General features: G+C 46.9%; 1 protein-coding gene across 1 annotated transcript in view; it reads right to left on the minus strand.

The window, feature by feature from the left end:
* The window catches only part of MEGF11 (multiple EGF like domains 11), a 261,478-nt gene that overhangs the window by 10,674 nt on the left and 238,477 nt on the right, over positions 1-12,327 (minus strand). Inside the window, exon 18 of the mRNA XM_077828321.1 lies at positions 4,198-4,254. Coding sequence (XP_077684447.1) covers positions 4,198-4,254 — 57 coding nt within the window. The remainder of the gene's footprint in view (positions 1-4,197; positions 4,255-12,327) is intronic.

Consider the following 12,327-nt stretch of genomic DNA (forward strand, 5'->3'; position numbering starts at 1 on the left):
CTCCCGCTTTCTCACCCCCCCCTCCCCCCAGGGGCCCAGCACCCCAGTAACCAGACCGCATTCTCAGTAGGCGGTCGTTTAAATGCCTGTTCGCTGCAGAAAGCCTGTTACTCTGAATACCTGATGCACAGATCACATTAACCCAATACAAATTACTGATAGTGTTCTGGGGAAACCCTCATGACCAGGTAGATGTCTGTGACCCAGCTCCCTATGTGCTGTACAGTGCTGAGGCTAACCTACAAAGAGTGACTGCCCGCAAACCATAAAACCGGACACTCCTGTGCAACCCCACCTGCCTTGCTGGTGTCAATGGGCAGAATTCCACTCACACCTACTGAGCTCAGCCCACTGAGTGCAGCTGTGGCCCAGGGTGCTGTTCTTTTGACATCCCATCACAGCCCCTTTTGAAAATCCCACCAGCTGCCTATCTGCATCTGCAGGCACCTAAGTTCCTTCGAAAATCCAGCCCTGTCTCATTGCTTATTGCAGTCAGCTGCAATATATAGTGATCGAACAACTGATGAAGACCTTTACTGCCAAGAGAAGTAACGGAATTCTTAGTGGACTGGACCACTTGCAGGTGTGAATTTTGAACAGCAACAAGCAAAGTGAACTAACCATGTAAAGAAAAAGGCTAAAATTCTAAATATGTAATGAAATATGTAACTTCCATAGCCCACTGTGGCTGTGCTTCTTTATCTTCACATATGTAGTCATATCTACGTAGCTCTCTCTCTATATTATGGCTAGGCTTGGAAGGATTTGATTTTTATCGGTAAACGTTGATTTCACCATACACACATATTTTCATCAATGATCATCAAAATCTGAAGCTCGGCAAATAAGATGAATGCCGCTTGAGAGCTTATTAGAGTTTGATTTAAGGATATTTACTTGGTATATTTTGACATGTGACACTGACACTTTGTGCCTTAAGGGTTCTAAATTTTTAACTTTTTGAATATCAGTGTCTACGGTCACTGTATTGCCTAATCCCCCATAATTGTGAAAAATGAAATCAACACCAGAAAAAAAGCTTAAAAATAAACATCAATATTATCCGTTGAAATTATAAAACAATAAAAATTTGAATTCTGCCAAGCTTAATTATAGAGACAAGATGGGTGAGGTAATAACTTTTATTGGGCCAACTTCTGCTGGTGAAAGGGACAAGCTTTTGACCTTACACACAACTCTTCTTCAGCCTAATTATGAGGTGTGTGGGTGTGAATTCAGACTGTGTGTTTATATCATTATTTTCACTTTGTAAAAATAAATGGTGATTTTAATCTACTTTTGTACTGATAGTTTCTTTGATGAAACTGTGAGTAATTAATTGCACAGTAGATTTTCTTTCATTGGAAGATAAAGGGGCTTTTACTGAACAGAAATATCAGTCACATCACTGGAAGCACTACCAGTCAATGGAACAAGGAAAAACATGGAAAACTAACTTCTTTTCTCTTAATATTTTGACAGTTCATGTACAGTGAGTTTCCTTGAAGCTGTACTAAGTACTCTCATTTAAGGCAATGGGATAAACCAATCTTTTCCTACATATTATATTAGTTATTTTTATGAGCAAAAAATATTTTCATTTTCTAGGCCTGGCTGAGGGCTAGTAATATACCTCTAAGGGCTGGTCATTGCCATATATATGTTTCATACTCATGGGCCATCTTCCCTCAATTTAATTAAAAAGGGCCAGATCCTGCAACCCTTACTCACATAGGCAGTCCCATTTGGTTTCATGTAAGGACAACTTGTACAAGTAAGCTTGCCAAGTATCTTATTGAAGGAGACTGTCAAATATTTAGTTCCCCAAATCAACACACAGGGCCAAATTCTCAGATGGTGCAAACTGAGGTGGCTCCATTGAAGTCAACACCAGCTGAGATTTTGGCCTCATAAACCTGCATATTCTAGAGCAGGGGTCGGCAAACACGGCACGCAAGCCAATTTTTAATGGCACGCTGCTGTCCGCTGGACCTGGGCAGACAGCAGCGTGCCACTAAAAATCCTGCCTGGCCTGGCCCGCTCTTTTCCGCCCCCCACTCTCTCCTTGCAGGGCAGGCAAGCTTCCCCCTCCCTCTGCCTCTTCCCCTAGCGTGCAGGGTTCCTGCCCCTCCTTCTCTCCCTCCCTGCGGCCGATCAGCTGACGGCCCTTGCTACAGAGTGGGAGAGGTAAAAGCGGAGTTGCAGTGCGCTCTCCGCTCCGGGGACCTTGGGGAAGGGGGTGGAATCAGGGCATATCCTCTCCAGCCCTCTGCCCTGACCCCTGCACCTCCCCCTCACACCCCCAGCCCTCTGCCTTCACCCCTGCACCCCCCCCACAACCCCAGCCCTGACTACGGCACCCCCCCCCCACATACCGAGCCCCCTGCCCTGACTCCTGCACCCTCCTTACACACCCCCCACATCCCCACTCCCACCCTGAGCACCAAACAGGAGCTCCTGCACACACACCCCTCCCACATTCCCACCTGCACTCCTCGCACCAAATGGGAGCTGCCCAGGTAAGCACTCCACCCCCAAACCTCCTGCCCCAACCCTGAGCCCCCTCCCTCATTCTAGCTCCTGGCCAGACCCTGCACCCCAACCCCCAGCCTGCTCCTTCACCCCCAGCCCTGTTCTCAGCACGCTCCCACCCTCATCTCAGTGCAGAGAGAGGAAGAGAATGGCTAGAACCAGGGAGAAGGTAGATACCTACTCTATGTGGACAGGGCCGGGACTCCAGACCGGCAGCGGGCTGAGCGGGGCCGGCAGCCGGGACCCTGGCTGGCAGGAGCCAGCGGACGGAACCCCAGACTGGCAGCGGGCTGAGCGGCAGCGGGCTGAGCTGCTCAGCCCCCTGCCGGTCTGGGGTCCCGGCCACCAGCCCCGCTCAGCCCACTGCTGGTCTGGGGTTCTGGCTGCCTGCCCCTTGCCAGCCGGGGTCCCGGCCGCCGGCCCCACTCAGCCCACTGCCGGTCTGGGGTTCTGGCTGCCTGCCCCTTGCCAGCCAGGGTCCCGGCCGCAGGCCCCGCTCAGCCCGCTGCCAACCTAGATGAACGGAGCCCAGGCTGGCAGCGGGCTGAGCGGGCCGGCGGTGTAAGATCAGCATTTTAATTTAATTTTAAATGAAGCTTCTTAAACATTTTGAAAACCTTGTTTACAGACGACAATAGTTTAGTTATATAATATATAGACTTATCGCGAGAGACCTTCTAAAAACATTAAAATGTATTATTGGCATGCAAAACCTTAAATTAAAGTGAATAAATGAAGACTCGGCACACCACTTCTAAAAGGTTGCCGACCCCTGTTCTAGAGGGATACTGAGTCCCCCTTGTTTCACCTTCTGGACCAACCCTACAGTCCTCACTGACCCAAAGGTTCATGGAAGTCAATGGGTGTCTTGTCTGAGGAAGGGTTTGTGGGCTCAGGGCTCATTATGTGTGGGATTCTCACCTTCAAAACCTGAATAACCCAAGTCAATTAGAAATAAAGCAGCCCCTGGGTTTCTGACATATAAAGGAAGCTGGGCTCGGGTCTGAGCGGTGTTCAGGCAAGTCCTGTGTGCTCCACCGTTCCAAGTTGCATTCAGCTCAGTGTTTGTTTAATTATTTAATGCTGTAGTAACTGATTAAAATGCCTGTTGTATACATTCTCTTTGGGTAGCTCACACTGCTTTGATAGAAGGCAGTTTGTTTTTATAATAGTTTTGTGCACACTGAAAGGTCTCCTAAAGAGCTTTACCATGCAATACGTTAAGTGACCGTAGTGACTTAGCAGGCATACACAGCAGCCATTACACGTTCAGCAATTGTTCCTCAAAGCCTTGGTAGTTATGCAGGCTTAGGGTCTTCAACTGTGCTAGGGACCTTTAACTTCCACCTAGCTAGACACATCTTGGTTTACCAACTCATCCAAATGACAACAGCAGTGCAGCACCCCCTCAAGTATTACACTAGTTATTAAGCCTATGACCTTGTGAAGACTTGCATCCATAATTTAAGGGTCATACACCTCTGGCTCAGAGTCAAGAGGGCCACTCACTGAGCCATTAAGGTATATTTTATACCTCATCATTCTGCTGCTTTCTTTTCACAGGCAACCATTTTTCAGGTGTTCAGGATTCCTATCTCACCTCTTCTACCACAACCCTCCTGCCAAACTCCTTGCCAGGGTTACTGCAGGCATTCGATACTATACCTTTGAAGCTTTTTTCCATTATGTATGTGTTCTGACGTCTATCCATCCCACAAGCACCTGCATAAAAATGATATATAATGGAAAACAAATGAATATTTATGTAAACTGGAGTGCTCTGACTAATGCGTAGCATATACTCTTTCCCCTCTGTGCATCAAGGACCCTCGGCACGGGCTTAGCTTTAAACAGGTGCTCGAGCCCCACTTTGACTTCAACGGGACTTAAGCACATGCTTGAAGTTAAGCTAATACTTAAGAGTTTCTCTGAATAGGAGTGCTTTCCTGAATCAGCACATCACATCGGACCATCCTTCAGGAGAGCAGGGAGACACCCTGCTGATAAGCTCACTAGTGAAGCAATTAGTTTAGATGTATGCAAAACACAAAACCGAAACACCGCAAACAAACCAACATAACACTAGAAGTTTCAGATTATGGACCAGTTTAGATTGCAAGACAGTTAATTTTAGGGGACGTTTCATCTGTGGATTTGAAAGTTATCTATTCACTAGCTTTGGTTCAGAGATGTTGACTTCACTTTAAAATCTGCACATGATTTAATAAACAGACAAGACGATTATCCTGAAGTGGCTGCACAGATGGCAGAAAGTGTAGCAATTTACAGCGGGCTGCCAATTTCAAAGAAATTGACTTATGAAATTCCATAAGAACATGCCACTCAAGTTACTTGTTGGGGAGGGGATCCTATTTGATTTTACCAACTGGTGTTGCTTAAAATCACCCCAGGTAACAATCAGGCTTAAGAGAACACCAACAATAGCTCCTAAATTCTTCTTAACTCCATCGTCTGGCATTTCTTACAGTCTAGCAGAGCCAATGCAAACTCGGTTACAGATATAGCACCATATCGCTATAACTTCTAAAATTCACAATCAAGGAACCAAGCTATGTTGTTAGAGAAGCCCTGTGAATAAGATGTTCAAGGATTCTCCTAACTATTCATCCTGAAGTGTCCTTGGACTCTGCAGGGAACAAGAACGATCTTTCACCCACCCACCCCACAGCAGCAACCTGCAGTATCCACACGGCTCCTCCTTCATGCCAGAGGTGGTGGCTGCAGCCTTGTTTTTCACTGAATAAGTCACCATTGCCCCTAGGTTACCGACAGTCCAAAGTTAAAAACCATTGGCCCTGATTCACAACTACTCCATCCCTGAGCAGAGCACAGGAAAGGGGGCTTGAGGGGCAGGGCAAAGGTGGCTCTGCACCACCATAGTGCTCCCTGTATTCTGGAGCTTTGCTTCCCAGAGCCCGCTATGAACCACCTTCCTGTCCCAGCCTGCCTCTTTCTCGCCCTCCATCCTCTGCCAGCATATCCTCCAGGAGCTGGGAGCAGCGGGACAGGGCTGCTCTGGCAGTTCTAGGCCAGTGGGGGAGCCCTCTTACATAGGGTATTCCCTGGGGGTTATTTTTGCCATCTTGAAGGCCCTTTTATTTTGCCAGAGTTGCAGAAAGGGGCTCCAAGTGCAATGGAGAACTGGTTCCAGTGCAGCTGAAGTGGAAAGAACCTGTGTAAAAATGGCACCTTCTCACTCAATGCAGTGTCTCCTTGTGTGTACCAGAGTCTCATCTGCTTGCATGAATGGAGATATAAGTGGGCACACTTCCCCTGGGGTTGGTGGTGTGCCAGGAAGCCTGTCACCTCTGAAGTGGAGTGTGCAACTCCACAGCATTCCCAAATGTGGGGCACTACCTTAAGGGGACACTGAGCCCTTAATAGTGTCCAGACTAACTGTAGAAAGAGTCAACATTCAGAGCATCAGCCACGAGGAGCAGAGCTACCTGGCCAGCACAGTTGCAGAAGTGGGGATGGAGAACAAATGGTGGGGAGTGTATTGTGCAGGGTTGGGCAAGGAGAAGGAGCCTGATTACAATGAAATAGTAATTGGGATGGAGATAAGAAGTTCGGCCTGTATGGAATAGAGATGGTGGCAGATACCTCACTTGAGGATTAGTGAGGTAGAGTGGGTTATCCCAGTATAAAGGGAGCAGCAGCAGTCTGAGCCTACAATGAGCAATGGGTGGGGACCATAGGAAGGGACACTGCTTATGTAATGCAGTAGTATCATGTGAAGAGTCCCCGACCTACAAAAGCAGTAACAGAGCAGAGAGGAACAACCTTGCTTGGTGGCTCAGAATCCTCAGAACATGACCGAGTCCCTGCCAATGGCTTGAAAATATTGATTAAAGCCACCATATTTAGAGAAAAAACAAGCATGGAAGAAAATTGGAGCGATGCTGTAGGGCGCTATCCCAGTAGATGTTAGGGATTAATGAGCAGATAATGATGTCTGTAGAGAGGAACGGCATGATTTAGTGACTTATCAGGTCAAGATTTACCCCAAGAAACAATAACTCCTGTTCACTGAAACATGAAGACAATCTATTGTGACAGGGTCAGGCCAGATGGCTACAGGAGAGTGATAGAAGGCGGATATATTAGCCCCAGGTTAAGCAGGTCCCTTTTCCCTGGGTAAGGTAACGGGCAGTTCCAGAACAATCAGGAACTTGCTGGAACCAATTAAGGCAGACAGGCTAATTAGGACACCTGGAGCCAATTAAGAAGCTGCTAGAATCAATTAAGGCAGGCTAATCAGGGCACCTGGTTTAAAAAGGACCTCACTTCAGTCAGTGAGGGGTGAGCAAGGAGTTGAGAGTGAGAGGATGTGCTGCTGGAGGTCTGAGGAGTACAAACGCTATCTGGCATCAGGAGGAAGGTCCTGTGGTGAGGAGACAGAAGTTGTTGGGAGGATGCCATGGGGAAGTAGCCCAGGGAGTTGTAGCTGTCACACAGGTGTTATATGAAACACTGTAGACAGCTGTGATCCACAGGGCCCTGGGCTGGAACCCGGAGTAGAGCGCGGCCTGGGTTCCCCCCATACCCCCAATTGGATACAGGAGGAGTTGACCTGGACTGTGGATCCCACCAGAGGGGAAGGTCCCTGGCCTGTCCCCCGACCCACTAGGTGGACCAGCAGAGACTGTGGGGATTGTTCTCCTTCCTTTTCCCCATACTGGCCAGTGATGAGGTTAGCTGAGTGAATGGCAGGTTTGAGCCACTAGCAAAAGTGGCCAAACTGAGGGCTCCTGTGAATCTCGGAGGCAAACAAATCTGCCAATAAGCGCAGGACCCACCAATAAGGCAGAGGAGGAGCTTTGTCACACTATGTACAGTATTGTTTTATCTATGCTGGGTGCCCTCATGAGATATATACAGAAATCTCTTCATTACACCTATGAAGATCTAAACCAACATCCTGATGAAGACTTCTGAATAAACTATTGGTGACTGTTGTCTAGATCCACTAACACACTCCTGCAATTTGGTAGTTCAGAAACTAAGGATATAGATGATTAGCTAAGACCGTAAGAATGGCCATACTGGGTCAGACCAATGGCCCACCTAGCCCAGTATCATGTCTTCCAACAGTGGCCAGTGCCAGAGGCTTCAGACGGAACGGGCAATTTATCGAGTGATCCATCCCTTGTCATCCACTCCCAGCTTCTGGCAATTAGAGGTTTAGGGACATCCAGAGCATGAAGTTGCAATGCTGACCATTTTAGCTAACAGCCACAGATGGAATTATCCTCCACGAGTTTATCTAATTCTTTTTTGAACCCTGGTATACTTTTGGCCTTCACAACATCCCCTAGCCATGAGTTCCACAGACTGACTGTGCATTGTGTGAAGTACTTCCTTATGTTTGTTTTAATCCTGCTGCCTATTAATTTAATCAGCTGACCCCTGGTTCTTGTGTTATGTGAAGGAGTAAATAACACATCCTTATTTACTTTCTCTTTACCAGTCATGAATGTATAGACCTCCATCATCCCCTTAGCCATCTCTTTTCCAAGCTGAACAGTCCCAGTCCTTTTAATCTCTCCTTGTATGGAAGCTATTCCATACGCCTAATACTTTTTGTTGCCCTTCTCTGTACTTTTCCAATTCTCATATACCTTTTTTGAGATGGGGAGACCAGAACTGCACACAGTATTCAAGGTGTGGGCATACCATGGACTTACATAGCAGCATTATGATATTTTCTGTCTTATTAGCTATCTCTTTCCTAACGATTCCCAACATCCTGTTCGCTTTTTTGACTGCTGCTGCACAATGAGCAGATGTTTTCAGAGAACTATCTACAGTAACTCCAAAATCTTTTTTGAGTGGTAACAGCTAATTTAGACCCCACCATTTTGTATGTATAGTTGGGATTATGTTTTCCAATGTTCATTACTTTGCATTTACCAACACTGAATTTCATCTGCCACTTTCTTGTCCAGTCACCCAGTTTTGTGAAATCCCTCGGTAACTCTTCATGAGGGCCAGATTCTGATCTCAATTCCATTGGTGTAACTTCAGTGTAACTTGTACCATTGACATTGGCAATACACATAACTCCTGAGTCACTCCAACTGAGAGCTGAATTTGGCCTTTAGTTTGTGAGCTGCTTGGAGCAGGGACCTCAGCTTTTATTTGTCTGCAAACCATCACGCACACTTATGGTAATATAGGAATAATGAGATCTGCCTTATCCAATTACTTTCCAGGTTACCAGGTAGGTCAATATTTTGCTGCATAACTTTGCAAATATCCTTTATATTTAAGATTTGTCTATTTCTCATTAAAAGGAGAGACGAGGCTGAGCCAAAGCTCATGATCCAGACGCCCCGATCGTCCCAAATGTTCCCATCCAAATCCAGCCTGGGCCCGTCTCTAACAGTCACCTCACCTATTGGTTTTAACTATTTGTTTGACCAAGCTTTTCTGAATGCACAGGACTCAGACTTGTAACCTCTTAACCATGCAAAAAGTCCCTACCCAGATGAATGGACCATACCTGCACAAGTCCCACTGAACTCCCTGGGGCTACTCATGTAAGGATGACTTGCTAGAATGAGGGTTTGCAGAATTGTGCCCGTAAAGCCCAGTTTGTAAACAGAAAGAACCTTCTGGAGATTCTCCTTGCTTACCAAGTTTTCTGTGAGTGTGTATTTGTGTATCGTTGGACAGTTAAAATGGAAAGGCCAGGAATTAGCAGGCTTGGTAAGCATAATGCAGCTGAGTGAAAGGAAAGAATACAGCATGCAGCATGGGCATGAGGAAGGCTGATGTCTGCCTAGTGAAACACTAACCCTCGGACTGCAGCAGTTTAAGTTAGGTCTCTGTTACCTAATGCAATGTCAGTCATTTCCTTATCCTCCAAAATCAAAAATGTGACCTTTCAAAGAACCTCCCAGTGTAATTTTCATGACTTTTCCCCTCTTTTCTAATGCCTAATAAGCTAAACACAGAAACCAAACCAGGCCGGAGAAGAGGAACAGAGAGCACACGGAGCCCAGAACAGAACATATCACATGTTCACTAAATGTTGGGTAAAAGTGACAGAAAACTATGACGACTAATGTTTTAAACACATACTGGTATGTGCCCTGTGGTAAGGCAGCTGCCAAAGACAATATAATTGCTAGTTTTATTTTGAACAGCATACCAGACGGACCAAAATAATGATCAACTCACCTTCCACTGAGCCAGGGAGCCCTGGTTGACTGATCCCCATGTATATGTATACATATACATATGTGTATTCCATATATGTATGTTCCATACACATAGTATATTTCAGAAATGTTTCTTTTGTTGGAGCGATCTGGACTCAAGATTTGAAAGAGATGAACGGAAAACTAACAGGAGTAACATCAACACAATTCAACCTAATTTCCAAAACCCTATGAGCAAGATCCCCCCACACCCACTTTCTCTCTGCTACACAGGGCCGTCCCTACCTATTTTGGTGCCCTATGCAGCCCCCCCCGGCCTCCATGGAAGGGGAGTGGGGGGAGGAGGGGCTGGCCCCAGGCCTCCTCGGGAGGGAGCTGGGGGAAGTGGAGTGACCTCACCCCAGCCTGCTCCGCTCCCCTGGCTCCCAGGCTTGGGGGGAGGGGGGAATTTTCTTGTGAGCAAGTTAAAGAAGTATGGGCTGGATGAATGCACTATAAGGTGGGTATAAAGTTGGCTAGATTGTCGGGCTCAACGGGTAGTGATCAATGGCTCCATGTCTAGTTGGCAGCCGGTACCAAGTGGAGTGCCCCAAGGGTCGGTCCTGGGGCCGGTTTTGTTCAATATCTTCATAAATGGTCTGGAGGATGGTGTGGATTGCACTCTCAGCAAATTTGCGGATGATACTAAACTAGGAGGAGTGGTAGATACGGTGGCAGGTAGGGATAGGATACAGAGGGACCTAGACAAATTGGAGGATTGGGCCAAAAGAAATCTGATAAGGTTCAACAAGGATAAGTGCAGGGTCCTGCACTTAGGACGGAAGAATCCAATGCACCGTTACAGACTAGGGACCGAATGGCTAGGCAGCAGTTCTGCGGAAAAGGTCCTAGGGGTGACAGTGGACGAGAAGCTGGATATGAGTCAACAGTGTGCCCTTGTTGCCAAGAAGGCCAATGGCATTTTGGGATGTATAAGTAGGGGCATAGCCAGCAGATCGAGGGACGTGATCGTTCCCCTCTATTCGACATTGGTGAGGCCTCATCTGGAGTATTGTGTCCAGTTTTGGGCCCCACACTACAAGAAGGATGTGGATAAATTGGAGAGAGTCCAGCGAAGGGCAACAAAAATGATTAGGGGTCTGGAACACATGACTTATGAGGAGAGGCTGAGGGAACTGGGATTGTTTAGTCTGCAGAAGAGAAGAATGAGGGGGGATTTGATAGCTGCTTTCAACTACCTGAGAGGTGGTTCCAAAGAGGATGGTTCTAGACTATTCTCAGTGGTAGAAGAGGACAGGACAAGGAGTAATGGTCTCAAGTTGCAGTGTGGGAGGTTTAGGTTGGATATTAGGAAAAACTTTTTCACTAGGAGGGTGGTGAAACACTGGAATGCATTACCTAGGGAGGTGGTAGAATCTCCTTCCTTAGAAGTTTTTAAGGTCAGGCTTGACAAAGCTCTGGCTGGGATGATTTAATTGGGGATTGGTCCTGCTTTGAGCAGGGGGTTGGACTAGATGACCTCCTGAGGTCCCTTCCAACCCTGATATTCTATGATTCTACGGAACCGCCCCCCCAGCACTCACAGGCGGTGTGTCTGGGAGCCAGGGGAGTGGAGCAGGCTAGGGCCGGGTCACTCCACTTACCACGACAGTGAGTTCAGCATCGGGCCTGGCTGCAATCTTCAGGGGAGTGGGGCTGGGACGGGGGCCTGGGGAAGAGCCGGAGCAGGGGCTGGAGCAGTACGGTGCCCCAAATTTCCTGGTGCCCTACGTGGCTGCATGCTTTGTGTATGGGTAAGAACGGCCCTGCTGCTACATCAGGCTTTCATAACCCTCTTTTGATACTGGTGTTTACAACACTCCTCAAAATTCTCCTGCAGGGCCCCAGAGCTGCTGAGAGATGTGTGCTCTATTATTTTGTTAGCTGGAAAAGGAAGAAATGTGAAAATACATAATATTCCAGTTCTGGAGACCCTGAATTTAGGGAAAGTTTGGGTCTGGGTCTAAATCCACAGTATGCTACTGGCCTCTTCTATTACAGACCACACCAAAATCCTGGACTGAAGCATTCTCCCAAAGACCCTGACATCTGAGAAAATTTTGAACCACATTTGGATCTAAACATTATGGCTCAGGCCTATCTCAAACAACTGAAGCATATCTGTATTTGTAATGGCTGCTTAGTTGTTGCAAATGTACCCCAAACCAGGTGCTCAGACACTGCATTTGGGGACAGCATCATAAAAAGCCCCATGGCAGACAGAATCAGCCATTCTTGTTTACAGCCTGTTCCAAGACTTGATTAAATTAGCAAAATGATGTGGTGGTTTTTTTTAATGTATTGAGTGGTTTGAGACTTTGGAAGTGTTTAGTATGTGCTCTGGAGGCTAAAATCTGTACACTTTACTAATATTTTTTCTCCATGGTGCATACATACTAGCCTGTTATTGTAGGGTGTCACCCACTCCAGAATAACATGACCCAGAATATTCTACAGCCAGACAAACAAGCAGTACATTCCTGGAATGGGAGGCAGGGAAGAGAAAAAACACAGACAAGCCACTCCCTGAAGCTGACAGGAATAGGTTTCATGCAGGTAATGCAGGCAA

This window comes from Eretmochelys imbricata, chromosome 10, assembly GCF_965152235.1.
Source record: "Eretmochelys imbricata isolate rEreImb1 chromosome 10, rEreImb1.hap1, whole genome shotgun sequence".
NCBI lineage: Eukaryota > Metazoa > Chordata > Testudines > Cheloniidae > Eretmochelys > Eretmochelys imbricata.